At 41.5% G+C, this 18131-nt stretch overlaps 1 protein-coding gene across 7 annotated transcripts in view; it reads right to left on the reverse strand.

Annotated features, from left to right (window-relative positions):
- RNLS (renalase, FAD dependent amine oxidase) overlaps positions 1-18131 on the reverse strand; it is a 141226-nt gene that overhangs the window by 10365 nt on the left and 112730 nt on the right. For all 7 annotated transcript variants that reach the window (XM_024107271.3, XM_042856844.2, XM_065553517.1 and 4 more), the window contains one exon: positions 9999-10174. In XM_024107271.3, the coding sequence (XP_023963039.1) occupies positions 9999-10174 (176 nt within the window). The remainder of the gene's footprint in view (positions 1-9998; positions 10175-18131) is intronic.

Here is an 18131-nt window from a genome sequence, read left to right on the forward strand (position 1 = left end):
TCTAATCCTCTAGTCACCAAGCCACGCTGATCATTCCTAGCCATATAGAAGTGGCTTACAATTTATTTTGATTAGCAACTGCTTTGAAGGGCAAATAACTGTCCATACAAAGGATCCATATAGTTTTTGCATTGATTTAACGAAATCAGTAAAATACTTGAATTTGTGAAATAGGTGCAACCTCCTCGTGAAGGCAGGTATATCAGCATAAAGGTGTTTATGCTGGTATAGTGTGTCTTGGTACAGTTATCAAAGTGGGGAGGGAAAACTCTGACACAAAAGGGCTTCTGAAAGCTTTATTTGAAAAGCCACAATTTCAGCCCCTTAGTTTACTGTCCATGAAATAAATATAGCTTAGCTAGTGGAAATTGTGGTTCTACTCTGAAAAGTGACTATAAAAATGGCATTATGAGATCGCAGATTCATTGTGTCTCAGTGACTTGCAGATCAAATAAAAAGATGTTTTTTTCTAAGTACCAAATTTTGCATACTCAACCTGCAGTCTTTAAATCTAGATTGGGTTGCTTGTTTCTTCTTTTTAAAGCATCCTTTTATAGCAAAACACATCTGCCTTCTTTAACACTGGGATGGCTACTTTTTTCTAAACGTGTATTACGGTACTTCTGTCATTTAACTATCAGAACATGATTAAAAGAGCACAAAATTGCAGAAGTGAATGCTTTGGTAAAAAAATCATCTAATACGTTTCTCACTAAAGCCCCAATTCTACCTGTATGTGCAGAACTACAACTCCCTTTGATTTCAGTGTCTCGGCATACCACCATGCCCATGTATGAAAGGCTAGAAATTGTAGGGTCCAATTCTGCCCTTACATACACAGGTTACTCCAGTTAATTCTAGTGGAAATTCTAGTACATGGAGAGAAGAGTAGGCATCTTAGTTTCCTCTATAATGAAAACACAAGGAAGAAGATATAACTATTCACTGAGATGCAGTAGAGTATATTCAAGGGAGCAGTTTTAAAAAAAAAATCCCATGCATAGCCAATACTCTCAGCTTTTAAAAAGGTTCCAATAGCACAAATGTTTAAATGATGTCAGTGATACCACAAAATATCTTTGGGGGAAAATTTCAAAGGCACAAAGGGCAGGTAGGTGTCCAATTCCCATTCCGTATAGACTATAGTTAGTACCCATAGGCATCTAAACATCCGTTTACTTCTCCCAAGGCTTTACTGTAGAAGACAAGGGGAAATCCCTTCAAAAGATGAGATGCGGTGCATGATGGGAGATGTGCCACAAAAAGCGTTAACTAAAAAATGACTTAATCAGTCTTCACATAAACGTACTATAACATTTAAGAGTTCAGATGGCAAAGCTTGTGAAACAGGAAATGTCTGTAACATTGAAACACCAAATAGGGTATAGCTGCAGAGCATTGGTTCAATCATTGCCCAGTTTCCTCCACTGATAATATCATATCTGTGCAGCTTCTCCTCAGTATCCCAGAAATAGAAACCCATAAACCTCTTGACCCAATCCTATATAATATACCAACTGTTAAAAAAATAACTCAATAGAATTTTGGGGGAGTTTAAAATTGGCAACCTTGCAGGGAAAATCCAATTTAAAATGAACATGTCAATGGGAGAATCCAGATGATGCCAACACTTAAATAAAATGTTTTTAAAATTTCATTTAGTCGGTGTCTATTAATTTCAAGGTACTTGGAATTCATGGGGGGTGAGGGTTTATTTTTGGTAATGTATTTTATGCCAGGAAAACTTGACTAATGGTATAAACAATATAGTAAAAGACTATGATGGTTTTTTTTTACCATGCTTCACATTTTCACACCTTGTTCTAACACATTTCTATTGTATGTAACAAGATTGAATGTCCGTATTGTATGAAATCATTACTTCTCAAAGCAGCTGATAGCAGTTATTCAGCACTGTAAAAGCTAATGCAGGAGTGGCAGCGTGGACTTAAAATAAGTGAAATCAAGCCGGAAGAGAAGGGAGAGGGGATAAAGAAGATAAGAACTGTGTTGGAAGTTGATGACAGAAACAGACAGAGGAGGAGCGTGGGAAAAAAAGTAGCCGGAGGAAGGAGGGAGGGAAGGAAAAATAAGACGGGAGAACTTGAAAAAGAAAATAATCCAGAGAGAGACAAATAAAAGAAAAACAAAGAACAACAGAGGTTTGGGAGAGAACAGGGTAGAAATGAGGAAAACAATGTTGGAGATTAAGGAGAAAAAAAGTGGAAAATGCAATTTTCCCCTCCATCATTCCTTGACTGTCTAGATTCTCTTAGATCAAAAATGTGTTTTGGTTGATCCAGGTTACCTTGGAGTACAATTGTAAATTCCAGTCTATTGGTGAAATCCTGGCCCCACTGAAATCAATGGGATCTTTGCTCTTTGACTTCAGTGTGACCAGAACTTCACCCCTTATGTTTTTTTATTTGCCACTGACAACAGAAGGTCACATATACTAGCTCAGTAATTAACAGAAAGAGAAATGAATACTCTGCAGAAAATAATTCTCATTGGACATGTCTTAACTGAGCAAATAGAAAAAGGGGAAGGGGAGAGAAAATGTACATAGTAATCACGCCTATGTAGAATGGTATGGGGTCAAATTAAGGATCAAAGTTGGATGACCAAATCATGGGCTTACTGGGGACAAAAGACCAACAATATTAAGTAATATAGTCAACAGTATTAACATGCTCTTAATGCAAAAAGAATATAAAAGTAAAATATCTAAACAATTAAAAAAGTAAAGAATATCTCACTATTGGGTAACTTTTTTCCCCCCATTGCAACCAATTAGGAGGCATTTAAAAAAGCACTAACAAGATCAATTATTCATAGACACCGAAAAGAATATGATGATGGGTATGGGCTGCATTTATAATGCATCCATCCAACACTGTTATCTAAACACCTTATGGCATAGAATACCTCCAGTATTTTCCAGTCTGGACCAACTACAAAAGAAAACCCCATCCTTTTGTGTTTTACATTATTAGCAGGTTAGAAATGCACCTTCCTTTCAGGAGGCAACTCTTTGAGGGGAATTTGCAGCAAATTATAATCCATCATCTAATATTAAACACGAGAAATAATTTAGTCTATCGGTGTACTGTATATCCTGCCAGAGATCACGTTTCTATTCAGGTCAGTAGACAATTTATTTCTAAGTTTTTATAATTGGTCAATGTTATCAAGCATAAACAATGGCGGAAGGGCTAGTAGGGGAACAGTCTTTGTATGTTGCTCATTCAATCTTTCATTTTCCCCTTCTGAATTTTTTTTAATTGTTTCCAATTTGTAAATGATGAGAGAATGGTGAGCAGTCAACCTTAAATATGTCTTTGCACTGATCGAATGAGACAAGGTGATCATGTTTGAATCTGTATATTTTAATCAAAACAGTGTATTTGAGGTCCATATTTGTAAGCCACCCCATTCTGCATGTAACAATGGGGAGTCAATACTGGACATTTCTGGCCTTTTTTAAAAGATACTGCCCAGAAAGTAGTCATCAAAGCCATCCTCTAGCCATATTGCCTAGGCCAGTGGTTCCCAAACTTGTTCCGCCGCTTGTGCAGGGAAAGCCCCTGGTGGGCCAGGCCGGTTTGTGTACCTGCTGCGTCCGCAGGTTCGTATCGTGGCTCCCAGTGGCCGCGGTTCGCTGCTCCAGGCCAATGGGAGTTGCTGGAAGTGGTGCGGGCTAAGCTGGAGTTGCTGGAAGCTGGGACCCACGATTGGCCGAACCTGCGGATGCGGCAGGTACACAAACCATCCTGGCTCGCCAGGGGCTTTCCCTGCTGAAGCGGCGGAACAAGTTTGGGAACCACTGGCGTAGGCTATTCTCCCCACCCCCGCACCCATCATATAAAGCAACTCGATCAATGAGACATCCTGGGTAGGGAAGTCTTTGATTCTAGATGCTAATATAGTCTTATCATAATTAAACCATGGGATACAGAAGTGCAGCTGTGCTGCTAAGTAGTATCAGTCAAAGTTTGGAAGCACTAATCCCTCATCCTCTACGGGTAATTGTAATGTCTTCATTTTAATCCTGGATTGTATTTGGCCCATATGAAAGACATAACTGCTGTATTTAATTAACAAGCAGGACAAATCCTGCCTAAAAGAGTCAGGGGGAAGACCCATACATCTTTCTATTTCCTTTTGCTTCAGTGCCAACAGCTTATCATAATTTAAAATAAAGATAATTTTAAGGGAATTAGTGAGTTCTGTACTCAGGTATTTAATTTGGGTAGTTCTTATTTGTACGGGGCCCTCCTTCTGATATAGGTATGGAGTTTTATCAAGATAATAACTCAGTTTTATGACAACATTATTTTCAAATCAGAGAGTTCTCTACATTCTCCTAGTATGTTAAAGTCTCATGATAATTTTTCCTGTGGAATGGCTGTTGAAATAAATGAGTTTGTTTGGTACTGGTCCTGTTTATATCTTCTCTGAAACTTATGTTGAGTATTTCAGTTGCCAAGGTCAAAAACATGCCTGAAAGTGGGTATGCTTGATATAGTCCCTTAGTTTTAATGACACACCTTTTGTTTTATAGAAGATTAAAACGCTTGTCTCATCCAGAAAATCCAACCCAGTGAGCCTTTTTTCATTTTTTTAAAAAAAATTCTGTGTCACTCTGCAGCATTTACAAGAACAAAACATGTATTTAAAAAAAAATTTGATACCAGAAACACTAGACTCCAATTTCAGCCTAAGAATGACTTAGGCTGACCTAGGCAAACTTAACTATTCTAGAAAGCTAAAAGAGAAGTCGTGAGAATATCAGAGTTCTTGTTATATCTATTAAATTTACAGGGAAACAATACAAAAATGATTGAACTATATAAAATGAGAAAGGGAACGGCTGAAATCATTGGTGATCGGAGAGAAGGCTGTGGCTAGTGAGTGAAACCATCTGTCACTGGATGTTGAGAGGGGAGTGGGTTGAGCTGTAAATTGTTTAGGGACTTGGTATCTTAGAATCTAGCAACTTCTAAAAAATGGGCAGAGCATCCAATAGCATTTATGTTGCGCTTTAATTTTGTAATTACTGAAAAATGGACAAATTCCAGGACATCGTAAAGATAATGGCAAAATACAGTATTTTAGAAAGATGAAAAAAAGAACCATTATGCAAAATAAGGTCCATTATTATAAAGTAATTGTTATTGTTTCATTCTATTTAAAATATTTAGCAATTTGTATGGATTTACCAAAAAAAAAAAAAAAGTCTGACCATCAGGGAAAACTCATTTTGCAAGGGTTCACAAGGTATAAATTATCTTGGAGAATGTACTTGGTTAATTCTATTCAGTACCATGAAATTAACTGCCTTTTAAAAGTCCTTTACTTAATATACATTCTCATGGTGAAATAAACCAGAATTATACCATATACAATACATATGGATCTATACCACCAACAGCCCCATGATAAAACTCCATCATATAGCAGTTAAATTGAATGTTACAATTAAGAGCACTGTGATGTATGAACACAATTAAATGAAGTTTGCAAAATATGCTCCAATAGCATTCTATTGTAATAATGCAATGGAAGATGGACTTATTTTGTTTAGCTCAACAGCTGGTTTTGTTTTGTGAGCTCTTCCTTGATCCAGTCACCAGGTCTCCACCTGCCTCTCTTTAAAGCACACCTAATCTAAATAGCCCCCAAACCATACCCCTCCACTCGAAGTGTGAACTAGATAGACATCAGATAATGTAGAAGAGAAGATTCTAAATAAAATTAGATTATTAAAGTGTTATCTAATTTATTATACTTATCTAAAATAAATTATTAATTATATTAAGGATTATAGCGGACAAGCAACTCAACGTGAGCTCCCAGTGTGATGCTGTGGGGAAAAGGCTAATGAGGATGTATAAACAGGAGAGGAGGACACAGGAGTATGGAGATGATTTTACCTTTGTATACAGCATTTGTGAGACCGATACTGGAATACTGTACCCAGTTCTTGTGTCTACATTTTAAAAAAGATGTTGAAAAACTGGAGAGAGTGAAGAAAAGAGCCAGAAAAAATGATTCTAGGGCTGGAGAAAATGCCTTACAGAGAGAGACTTAAAGAGCTTAATCTTTATCAAAAAGAAGACTGAAAGGGAACAATTAAAATCTATGAGTATCTTCACAGGGAGAAAATACCAGGCAGTAAAAGCTATTTAATCTAGCAGAGAAAGGCTGAACAAGAACCAGTGGCTGGACATTAAAGCCTGAGAAATAAGGCATACATTTTAACTGTGAGGGTGACTAACCATTGGACAAAAGTACCAAGAGAAGTGGTAGATTCTCCATGTCTTGATGTTTTCAAATCAAGACTGGATGCCTTTCTGGAGTTAGTCAAACAGAAGTTACTGGACTCAATGCAGGGGCAAAGGAGTGAAACTGAATGGCCCATGAGAGTCCTGTGGCGCCGTATAGACTAACAGATGTATTGGAGCATGAGCTTTTGTGGGTGAATACCCACTTCTTCGGATGCATGTAGTGGAAATTTCCAGAGGCAGGTATAAATATGCAAGCAAGAGTGAGTCAGGCTAGAGATAATGAGGTTAGTTCAGTCAGGGAGGATGAAGCCCTCTTCTAGCAATTGAGGTGTGAACACCAAGGGAGGAGAAACTGCTTTTGTAGTTGGCTAGCCATTCACAGTCTTTGTTTAATCCTGAGCTGATGGTGTCAAATTTGCAGATGAACTGAAGCTCAGCAGTTTCTCTTTGAAGTCTGGTCCTGAAGTTTTTTTGTTGCAGGATGGCTACTTTTAAATCTGCTATTGTGTGTCCAGGGAGGTTGAAGTGTTCTCTTACAGGTTTTTGTATATTGCCATTCCTAATATCTGATTTGTGTCCATTTATCCTTTTACGTAGGGACTGTCCAGTTTGGCCGATGTACATAGCAAAGGGGCATTGCTGGCATATGATGAAGTATATTACATTGGTGGACGTACAGGTGAATGAACCGGTGATGGTGTGGCTGATCTGGTTAGGTCCTGTGATGGTGTCGCTGGTGTAGATATGTGGGCAGAGTTGGCATTGAGGTTTGTTGCATGGATTGGTTCCTGAGTTAGAGTTACTATGGTACGGTGTGTAGCTGCTGGTGAGAATATGCTTCAGGTTGGTGGGTTGTCTGTGGGTGAGGACTGGCCTGCCACCCAAGGCCTGTGAAAGTGAGGGATCGTTGTCCAGGATGGATTGTAGATCACTGTTGATACATTGGAGAGGTTTTAGCTGGGGACTAAGTAGATATGTGGGCAGAGTTGGCATCGAGGTTTGTTGCATGGATTGGTTCCTGAGTTAGAGTTACTATGGTACGGTATGTAGCTACTGGTGAGAATATGCTTCAGGTTGGTGGGTTGTCTGTGGGTGAGGACTGGCCTGCCACCCAAGGCCTGTGAAAGTGAGGGATCGTTGTCCAGGATGGATTGTAGATCACTGATGATACATTGGAGAGGTTTTAGCTGGGGACTGCATGTGATGGCCTGTGGGGTTCTGTTGGTTTCTTTCTTGGGCTTGTCTTGCAGTAGGAGGCTTCTGGGTACACGTCTGGCTCTGTTGATCTGTTTCCTTATTTCCTCATGCGGGTATCGTAGTTTTGAAAATGCTTGGTGAATGGCCCATGTTATACAAGAGGTCAGACTAGATGCTCTAATAGTCCCTTCTGTCTTAAAAATCTATGAATCTATTAACAACATGTGTGCTAAAGTCAGTCCTCAACCCCTGTTTTTAGCGCCTTTGTCCAGGCACTATCTCTTCTGGTCTTGATTCTGTAGTGGGATTCATGTAAGCAGGATCCAGAAGCCTGCACAGCGCTTACTGCACAATCAAGGTCTCTCTGCACTCTCTGGGACAGGGATCCTGCTTCTGACTTAAAGCATGTAGCATGCAATTGGCATGTTTGGTGTTATTGTAATAGGAATAATCAATGATAAGAATAAACATGGTGTTATCTTGTAATTAAATTACTTAGCTGCCATAATGACAGGCTCTATGGGAATTAATAAAATAATATTAAATTATTACTAATCAGAGAACTACATGCGTATTTTCAGTGTAAATGGTTTTTCAGGAATTTGAATCCATATAACAAAGATTTGTCCTAGGGTTTGGATATCCTGAATGTTTTTATTTTAAAAATATTGAGAGATTTTTATTAACACAAAAAAGCAAACAAAAAGAAATAAAACACGACGTTTCTAAATAAAAGTAACAAATGATTTTCAAGTAAAATATGAAACTATGTTAAGTTCCTAGTTACACAATTTATTTTTAAAAATATTGTGAACAGGGAGCTGACTTGGAAAATATGTATATGTATATATAGTTTATAGCAAATGAAAAGACTTTACCAACTAGGCCAGATTCTTAAACTTGGTTGTAAGCCAATGTATCATGAACAGAATTTACAACCAGTACTTTACAATCACTTTTGCAGATTTCATAAAAAATAAAAATCTTTGACGTGACTAACTACTTTAAGTAAACATTTTGCATGAATGTCCATGTTTAATTTTGCCAATGTAATTTAACTTAAGAGGTTCTGAGTAAACATCGACATATATTTCAATGCTTTAGGAAATTACTAACTAGGGTTACCATACGTCCGGATTTTCCCGGACATGTCCGGCTTTTGGGGGCTCAAATCCCCGTCCGGGGGGAAATCCCCAAAAGCCGGGCATGTCCGGGAAAATCGGGAGGCTCGGCCGGGGCCTCTTTGTGCGGGGCCGGGGTCGCGGGGCCGGAGGCATGGTGCCGGGCCGGGCGCGCGGTGCCGGGCCGGGGGCCAGGCCGGGCCAGGGTCGCAGTGCCGGGCCGGTCCCGCGGGGCCGGTCCGGTCCCGCGGGGCCGGGAGCCGGGCCGGGGTCGGGGAGCCGGGCCCGCGGGGCTGGGAGCCGGGCCGGGGTCGGGGAGCCGGGCCCGCGGGGCTGGGAGCCGGGCCGGGGTCGGGGAGCCGGGCCCGCGGGGCTGGGAGCCGGGCTCGGGGAGCCGGGGCCGGGGAGCCGGGCCGGGGTCGGCCGGGGCCGCGCCTCCTCCCCCCCCTTACCTGCTTCAGGCTTCCCGCGAATTAAATGTTCGCGGGAAGCAGGGGAGGGGGCGGAGACTTTGGGAGGGGGCGGAGTTGGGGCGGGGCTGGGGGCGGGGCCCCCGGGAGTGTCCTCCATTAGGAGGCACAAAATATGGTAACCCTATTACTAACCATTTCCTTTGATTTTTTTGAGACATTTAAAATATCCAAATTTTGCTGTGATTTCCCCATAGGTAACTTACTTTAAGTTTAATTTTCATGTACTGGCAAACAGAACTGGGCCAAATACACTGAGAACAATTAGTATGGGAGTGTTTGCTTCTCAGCAATAGGTTGGGAATTTTGCTAATACTATCACCTATTCACCAACACCTGGAAAAGGCAGGTTGAGTTACTATATGAAATAATACAGCAAAAATCTCGTTGAAAGACATGGGTCCATGAGAAAAGGGCTGCTGAATTATTTCCTTGCTGTACTCCTTACAACATGTCCTACTTTCAGGTATAGTGAAATCTGGGTAACTTTATTCTTTGTACAAAAGGGATAAAAAAATGCTAAAAATGTTCAATAGTTCACTCCCCACACACAGCTAGTGAAAATTATTTTGCTGTATTCTTTATGTAGAAGTTTAACTATGGATGAATGCATTATGGATACTGATTATCCTTCATAATCAGATTTTCACCTACTTATTCTCTGTAAACCTGTGGATAGTTGATAATACACTTAGCTTTAAGTGTCCTGCATACCTTGGATATAGTATGCAGGTAAAATGGCACTGCCTATATATCCATATAGTAGCTTTCATCCAGACTGATTGATTGTAAAGCATTCTACAAATTGATTGTACAGATATACAAGAGCTCAATATTATTACACCATTTTCTTCAGAGTAAGCTGTAATATGATGGCCTCTCTATTACTCACACATCATTCTTTTTTGATAGATAATTACCTGAGAGTATCTCCACTTCTGGCACTTGATGCTAGTTGGTTTAGGCAGACCTGGCATAATATTTTCCAGATGATCCAGGATTATCGGCTGCACCTTTTCCTTATCCCATTCTAGATGTGCAGTTCCAAATGGTACACTGGTGTGCACAACAACAGATGGCCCAAATTCGGAAGACTCTGTGTGGGTGACATAGAAGGAAAGACAACTGCTTTCAAAAATAACCCCAAAACTTTCACTGAATCAACTGAACTAAGGATTGCTTACACTGCTCCTAAATCTAAAAACTTAGTTGTGGAAATTGATAGTGGATGTCACGGACGTCAGTCTGCCTTAAATGAAACTAAACAGAATACCTTGCAGGTACCAGTCACCATCCTTACTACTAAAAGTTACTCAATATATCTTTAGGAGAGACTTAGACACTTAAGGCTACATTTTCAAAGTGGCTTCAGTTGTTCCCTCAAGTTATTGGATGCACACTCTTGTTCACCCAAGGTTTTTTGTGACAACCTCTCCCCCAAGATTTTGTGCCTTTATTGAGCAGATATATGTAGGTAAGGTACCATTTATGATGTAGATATCCATTTACTACAGAGGGAACTGAAACGGAGGTCTTTAAGTTAAGCGGACCATGAACTAAATCAGGACAGCAATACTAACAACTTCACTAGTTAGTGCAGAATGTTCTTCTTTATTAGGGTTTAACACCATGACTTAGTTTGATAGATATACAGTTTGAGCCTGGGTTCTCATCTCTGCAGAGATGTCAAGTTATTTGCAGCTCGTTCTGAATTATGCACAAATGTGTATCAGAAAATGAAAATAAAAAATGGATTTGAGTAAATAAGAAGTTGGATGTTTTGTCCTACAGGAGAATGTGAAGCTCATGGGGAACCTATCACATTCCCTAGTGGATGTAATTTGGGACTGGCTAATTTCCAGGGATTTGATCGGGTCCCTTAGGGATTGCTGTTGTGGGGAGGAAGGAGGACGTGAGCCCATTGGGAGGGAGGAGTGGGTCAGGAATCCTACATGCAGTGAATCTTGACTGAGTCCAACTCCCCTGCCCAGTAATACCCCTCTCCCTTGCAAGACTACTCATTGAGATCAGCTTTCCCCTGATGCTGGGTCTAATTCTATTTCAGCCTAAGAAATAATAGGAGGGAGGCAGCAAGTGTCTACAATAGAAGTTGATGGTGGGGACTGTAACAACCTGCTGCAGTCCTGCTCCCTTGACAGATACCAGCCTGTTGAGATCTGGGTCTCACAGGTGCATTCCCCCAGGTGCAGAACCATGTCTGACATCGCTCTTGGCTACAGTCTGCCTAGTCCACAGAATCAGTGTCACAGACCTCCTGAGGCCCCCAGTTGCTTGGACACATCCCTTCAGAGACCCCATGACTGGAGAGTTCTGGTTCCCCTAGTTACAGCCTTCAGGGTCCATGTGGCAGTAAAGCAAGGAAACATAGGCTTAGCAAATGAATTTTTACACACACACACACACACACACACACACACACACACACACACACACACACACACACTTACTTTACTCTTGAAAAGCACAAGAACATTACAGATCTACATAAAACAAAACAAATCTCTTGAATGCACTGCTCCTCCCCCAGTCTCCTCCCCCTCCCCCCCTTTTGTGAATCCCTGGGTTTGGTTCCAATCCAAGGAGGCAGTGCTGCCCCTGAGCTGCGGGCCCTGGGGTCCCTGCCTCAGAGGTGGGCTGCTTGGCGGGCTGCCCCAGAGCCATAGACCCTGGAAGCTATGGGATCCCCAGCTCAGAGGCCGTCTGGCAGGCAGGCTGCCATGAAGCCATGCGGACAAACTAGAAGGAAATCAGACAGGATTCTTTCAGAACACAGATATATTCCCTAACTGTCACAGTGACTTCCTTGTATGGAGCATATTTGTGGGAGGACAGCCCTTTTCATAAGACTTTAAAAGCAGAAGCTGGGAAGCTAGAGGAGGATTTATTGTATAGAGGGAACGAAAAGGGATGGAACTGTGCTATAAAGGAGAGCATGCCACATTTTGGGGACGTGGGAAGCAAGTTGCCTGAGAAGCATACGCATCCTCAGCACAGCATAGTAAATATACTCACCTTAGGTGCTAAGAGTTAAGTGGCATGGGCTTTGAGGCAGCCTACTTCCAGCGATCTATGTGTTTACACTGGCCACCAAATACAAAGAATAAATCATGACGCTTCCCAGGCAGAAAAGGAGAACAGTAAAAAGGGAAAGGCTCCTATTAGCTAAAGTGAGAAGACTCAGCATGTCACCATATCACAAAGCAATGAGGAACAGCAATCAAGAGATGTGTTATTGTTGGGAACAGCAGAACTTCCTGTAATTTTGGCTGAAACTTAAACAGCTATGAACTTAAAACAGTGGTTATTGGATGAAGGGCGTTTTTTAAAATTAAGGGTTATTCTTGGATGCTAAAGTTCAAAAACACAAACAGAGCAAATCAGAGTCTTAAAAAATGGCCAAGATCTTGGCCAACTTCATTGTAGTTCTGTAAACACAGTAGTGTGGTAGAGCATGTTAGCTCACAAAAGTAAAATTATACTATCAGATAAGTTTGTCTGTTACAGCTCTTCCAGTATGTGTTGGATTTAGTGCTGCTTTTTTGCTCAAGTTAACTTTAGCTGATTGCAATCACACAATTCATTTTTCATTATGAAATTCAAATTTGCCTACGTTCTAGCTCCACTCTGCTGCCAAAATATAAACAAGTGCCAACCATTTGGCATGACTCCACTTTTCTTCTGTATGACTATTCTAATGTTCTGGAGGGCAGGTCATAGTAAAATGTAAAACACACTGGCCTATTGTAGCTCAAGGGGATTGTGATTATCTGTCAACAACCAGGACTCCTCCTATTGCTGCTTTCATCCTTTTAGAACTCTCTGAAACACAGAAGCAAATGCCAAGTGTAAATTGAACAAATAACATCCAAAACTGACCCAGACAAGCAGCCACACCCATGACAGCTAGAGTATGAAAGTATGAGTCAAGAGGGGGAAGCACTTCCTCTTTCAGATCTGGACTGTTGAAGAACTGCATGGTGATGTGATGTACTACCAAGTGTTCTAAGAGCCTGAGGATCATAACTAATTTGCTTACATGTTTATATAAATATATATGAATTCTGTCAATTTATATTCCCCCCGGTGCATTTAAAAACACAGCCTACAAACCTTAAAATTGACTTTTTTTTTCTTTTTAGTCCATCTTTTTCATTCTCTCATAACATTTTACTTTCCTTTTCTCATACAACTCTCTCTCTCTTCCTTTCATGATGTTCTCTTTCCTCTTCCTGTTTCTACCATGGACTATTTTCTTCTCTGGTTTGCCTTCCTCTCCCTTCATTTCACCCATTGCCCTTTTCCCCTTCCCATGTCCAGCAGTGGGTAGTGAGTCAGAGAAAGGGGGACTGGGAAGGAGCTGCTGTTACTTGGCAAAGGATGGAGAGGTGTAGGAGCTGCTGGCAAGTGAAGGGAAAGGGAAGTGCTGCTTGTGGCTGGGTGGGAGAGAAGTGCCATGGCCTTCCAGGGAAGCACACAGCCTGCACCTGCTGTTCGATGTGCACAGAGACTGGGGGAGATGTCACTCATCTAGGCTGCATGTGTGATTGTGCAAAATACCTTTCTGTCAGCAGGCATTTCATTTCAACAGCAGCTCCTTTACTGTTATGAACTGCTAACCAAGGGTGTGAAACTCCATCTTGCGATGGGATGTGTCAGCTGCAGGTTTAGTTTTATTATAACCTATCTTTCCTCCTATACATCTTGCAATGCAAATTAATATATGTCATGTCCCAAGACATAAAGAGAAAACAAACACAGAAATTGCAAACATGTCTACCAACGAAATCAGAACCAATGTAAAAGTTCAAGGAGTGGCACAGGGTTTTCTATAAAAATTAATCATAGACACATGTAGGTTTAAGTACATACAAGAAATAATCCTTCATAAACAACAGAAAATTGTTCATGGCACACAGCAATCATATTTCAGGTTGCTCCAAAAGAACAGCCTCTGGAGCAATATGAGACTTGAATTATCATGATAAGATTAGGAAGACTCAGAAAATTAATTTTAAGGTAAATATAAATTTCAGACCAAAACCTGTTTTTTTGTTTGTTTTGGTTTTATTAAATTATCATTGGAATAATCCAATTGATCGTCATAGTTTTGACTGACCATATACTTGGCATCCAAAAATTATTTGCATAGTTGAAGTGCTGGAATAAAGAAAATACTTACATTCTCTTTGCTTTAATAATAATAATGATACAAAAAGCAGATGTAGTTAGTGAGATAAAGCACTCCTGCCTGGGAATTAATCTCTTATAAAATGCATGTTCTTAACAAGCAGTATCACCTCTCTCTTGTTTGGATTGAGTCTCAGCCAGCTCACTTCCATCCATCCCATCCCCTGTCCCATCTATAAAATGGCATATTAGACTGAGCCATCCAATTCAGATGAAAAGACTTAGGCTTGGTCTACACTACCCCCCTAATTCAAACTAAGGTACGCAACTTCAGCTACGTGAATAACGTAGCTGAAGTCGAAGTACCTTAGTTCCAACTTACCTTGGTCCACACTCGGCAGGCAGGCTCCCCCGTCGACGCCGCGGTACTCCTCTCGCCGAGCTGGAGTACCGCAGTCGACGGCGAGCACTTCCGGGTTCGACTTATCGCGTCCAGACTAGACGCGATAAGTCGAACCCAGAAGTTCGATTGCCAGCCGCCGAACTAGCGGGTAAGTGTAGCCAAGGCCTTAGAAGTGTGTGCCATCCACATGCTGATGGCAGCACAACACAGTCCATTGCACTTACCATCTCACTATCTCCCCCAGTGGCTTTTTACATACATGTTGAACAGAAGTGGCATTAGCATACAGCCTTGTAGAATCAGACAAGAGAACCTTCGGGGCACCCCTTGGATTCTCCTGTCCTGAAAAAACAGAACGAATAAAATGTGAACTAGTCTGCCCAAACCCAGGTCCACACCTGAGCCACCAAAAGCTCATGATCAATGATACTGTAAACTGCTGATAAGTCTAAAGAAATTGCCATGGACATGTAGAAGGAAAGAGTTGGTCCACACCAACCCTCCACTTCGGACTAAGGTACGCAAATTCAGCTACATTAATAACGTAGCTGAATTCGAAGTATCTTAGTCCGAACTTACCGCGGGTCTAGACGCGGCAGGCAGGCTCCCCCGTCGATGCCGCGTACTCCTCTCGCCGAGCTGGAGTACCAGCGTCAACGGCGAGCACTTCCGGGATCGATCCGGGATCGATTTATCACGTCTAGACAAGATGCGGTAAATCGATCCCAGAAGATCGATTGCCTGCGCCGAACCAGGAAGTAAGTGTAGACCTACCCAGTGAAGAGGAGAAAGTCACAGCAGGAAAATGAGAGAGAGAGGTAGCAGATCCAGATAGTGCAGATCCTGGTTGACCTAAGGTCCAAAAATTCTGGACTCCCCACTCTCTGCAGTCCTTAGAGAACTCCATTGTAGCAACTCTCTATGTCCCCCAAGTACTATGTGGCATCACATGCCACATCCTTACCCTTGCCATTCCATGCCAGAGGACAGCAAGGAAAACCACAGCTGGTGTATGTGTAGCCGCAATGGACTACAAAGAAATGGACAGAAATGTTTAGTGTCTTTCCAATTTTAACTTTTAATCTATATTAAAAGTTTCTATTGCATTGCCTAGCTTTTTGCACACTGATTTTCTGCACTGTTTTTGTCACTCAATAAATTTCTATATTTTTGAAAATAAAATATATTTACTATTTCACAAAATATATTGCAGGCATCATAGCCGTACTCAAAGAATCCAGTGCTTATAAATGTACAGCACTACAGAACTCATAGGTTCAGGAAAAGTCTCATATTTATAAATATTCAGCAAGCACTACACAATTCCTAACAACTCTCAAAGCTCTAGGCCCCCAGAAAACACTCCAACACAGAGCACTACTGTGGCTGACTTTTGGGGTGCTCTTTCAAAGCCTCTCTCAACCACATAACTCCATGCTGAGCTCTTGCAACGGCCCTTGTGCCTGGCTGTACAGTGCCAGCAGACAGCTGCTCCACCTCCACCTTGGCGGCAGCTTTGCCCCCTTTACCTCACAGATATTATGCAGGGCACACGAGGCAGCTATAACTATTGGGATATTTTTCTCACTAAGATCCAATCCGGTGAGTAAACACCACCAGTGTCCCATCAATCTACCAAAAGCACACTCTGCTGTCATTCTGCACGTGCAGAGCTGGTAGTTGAATCTTTACTTTGGGCTGAGCTAGGGGGACAAGGGATAGGCTGGGTCCCCCAGAATCATTACTGACATTTCAATATTGCCAGTGGTAATCCACTGGTTGGGAAAGAAACCAGGTCTGCAAATACAGGAGAATTGTGCATCCTGTATTTGCAATGTTCATGAGAATAGTGCAGAGCTCTTTGGGCTCGATACTTCTGTCAGAGATGGCAGATGTTGAAAAGTGTCATGTGGGCTTGTGGGATTTAAAAAAACATGAAAATTATGGGATAGGGATGGCATTATGGCATGGAGAAAGCTGCATTCTGGGAACTTGACCCTTAACTTCCAGAGATCCCTGAGTGACTCACTTCTATCCCATAACACATTGCAAAAATTCCCCAAAGGCATTTCCCTGGACAGTCATGCATAGCACACTGGGATACCTACTCTTGGTGGGCCACACTTTGCATCGACACAAGAACTCCTGGTGAGTACATGCAATGCTGATGCAAACAGCCAAGCATGCATGCGCCTGAGCACTATGCAAACTTTGTTGGCTGTGCGCTGAGGTAACTTGTGTTGACCAAAGTTTGTAGTGCAGACATGGTCTTAGAGTGAGTGGCAGGGTAAGTGTCTATTTGCATTAATGAAAAAGTTTCTCTCAAAGCAGTTCACAGATAGTACTTGAGATTCTTGGTCACATCTGGATTCTTGCATCGTGTCAGCACCTAGTCATCTGTCTGGTTAATGCTTGTAATCTTTTTTCTCAGATGTGGACCAAGCCACCGTTGAGCTAGTGCAGAATTATGGCTGCCAGTTAGATGAGAAGTACTACTGTTTGACAGCATATTACCCCTGTAGTAGAACCTCGGAGTTATGAAGACCTCGGGAATGGAGGTTGTTCATAAGTTTGACATGTTCATAACTTTGAACAAAATGTTATGATTCTTTCAAAAGTTTACAACTGAACTGAACAGCTTTGAAACTTTACTATGCAGAAGAAAAATGCTGCTTTTAACCATCTTAATTTAAATGAAACAAGCACAGAAAATATCCTTACCTTGTTAAATCTTTTTTTTAAACTTTCCCTTTTTTTAGTAGTTTACGTTTAATACAGTACTCTGCTTTACAGTATTTGCTTTTTTTTGCCTGATTGCATACTTTTGGTTCTAAATGAGGTGTGTGGTTGACCAGTCAGTTTGTAACTCTGGTTTTCATAACTTTGAGATCCTACTATATTTCTAAAGTTGACAGTAGCTTCCAGTTTGCTCTCTATTGCAATTCAAGTTGTTGATTTTGATCTAGAATGCTTGATATGACTTGGGAACCAGGTAACTAAAAGACCACCTTTTCCCCTGAGCTTGAGCTGAGGTTAGCCATATAGCTTTTGCTCACAGTGACCAGACTCAAAATGTCTGGGGGACTAGGGACAGGGTTTTGTCAATGGCTTTTCCTCTTGATTTGACAGAGCCTTAATTTGTCAACCTTTGGAGTTTGCCTGTTTTCTTAGGGCTCAGTTATGGCTTAATACCACTCCCCACAAAGCTCCTGGGTGCGCTACACCCATTTCACCAACATTTAGGAGGATGCAGCATGCTCCCCTCTGCACATCAACTATCTCTGCTGGCCAGTAAGGAGTCAGGGCCTAGCATGTCCTCCTCACTTTGGGGTTGATCATGCATGTTGAGACACAAACAGTGCACTGTCCCTGCACCAGAGGCACAAAGGGGAAAGACTCCTTTTGCTTTCCCCATCAGCACAGTAGCCATTCACAAGCTGACTTTTGCTTGGGGTGGGGGGAACTATTAGAAGATTCTTTTTTTAAAGTGGAAGAATATTTT

Source organism: Chrysemys picta, chromosome 7, assembly GCF_011386835.1.
Source record: "Chrysemys picta bellii isolate R12L10 chromosome 7, ASM1138683v2, whole genome shotgun sequence".
Taxonomy (NCBI): domain Eukaryota; kingdom Metazoa; phylum Chordata; order Testudines; family Emydidae; genus Chrysemys; species Chrysemys picta.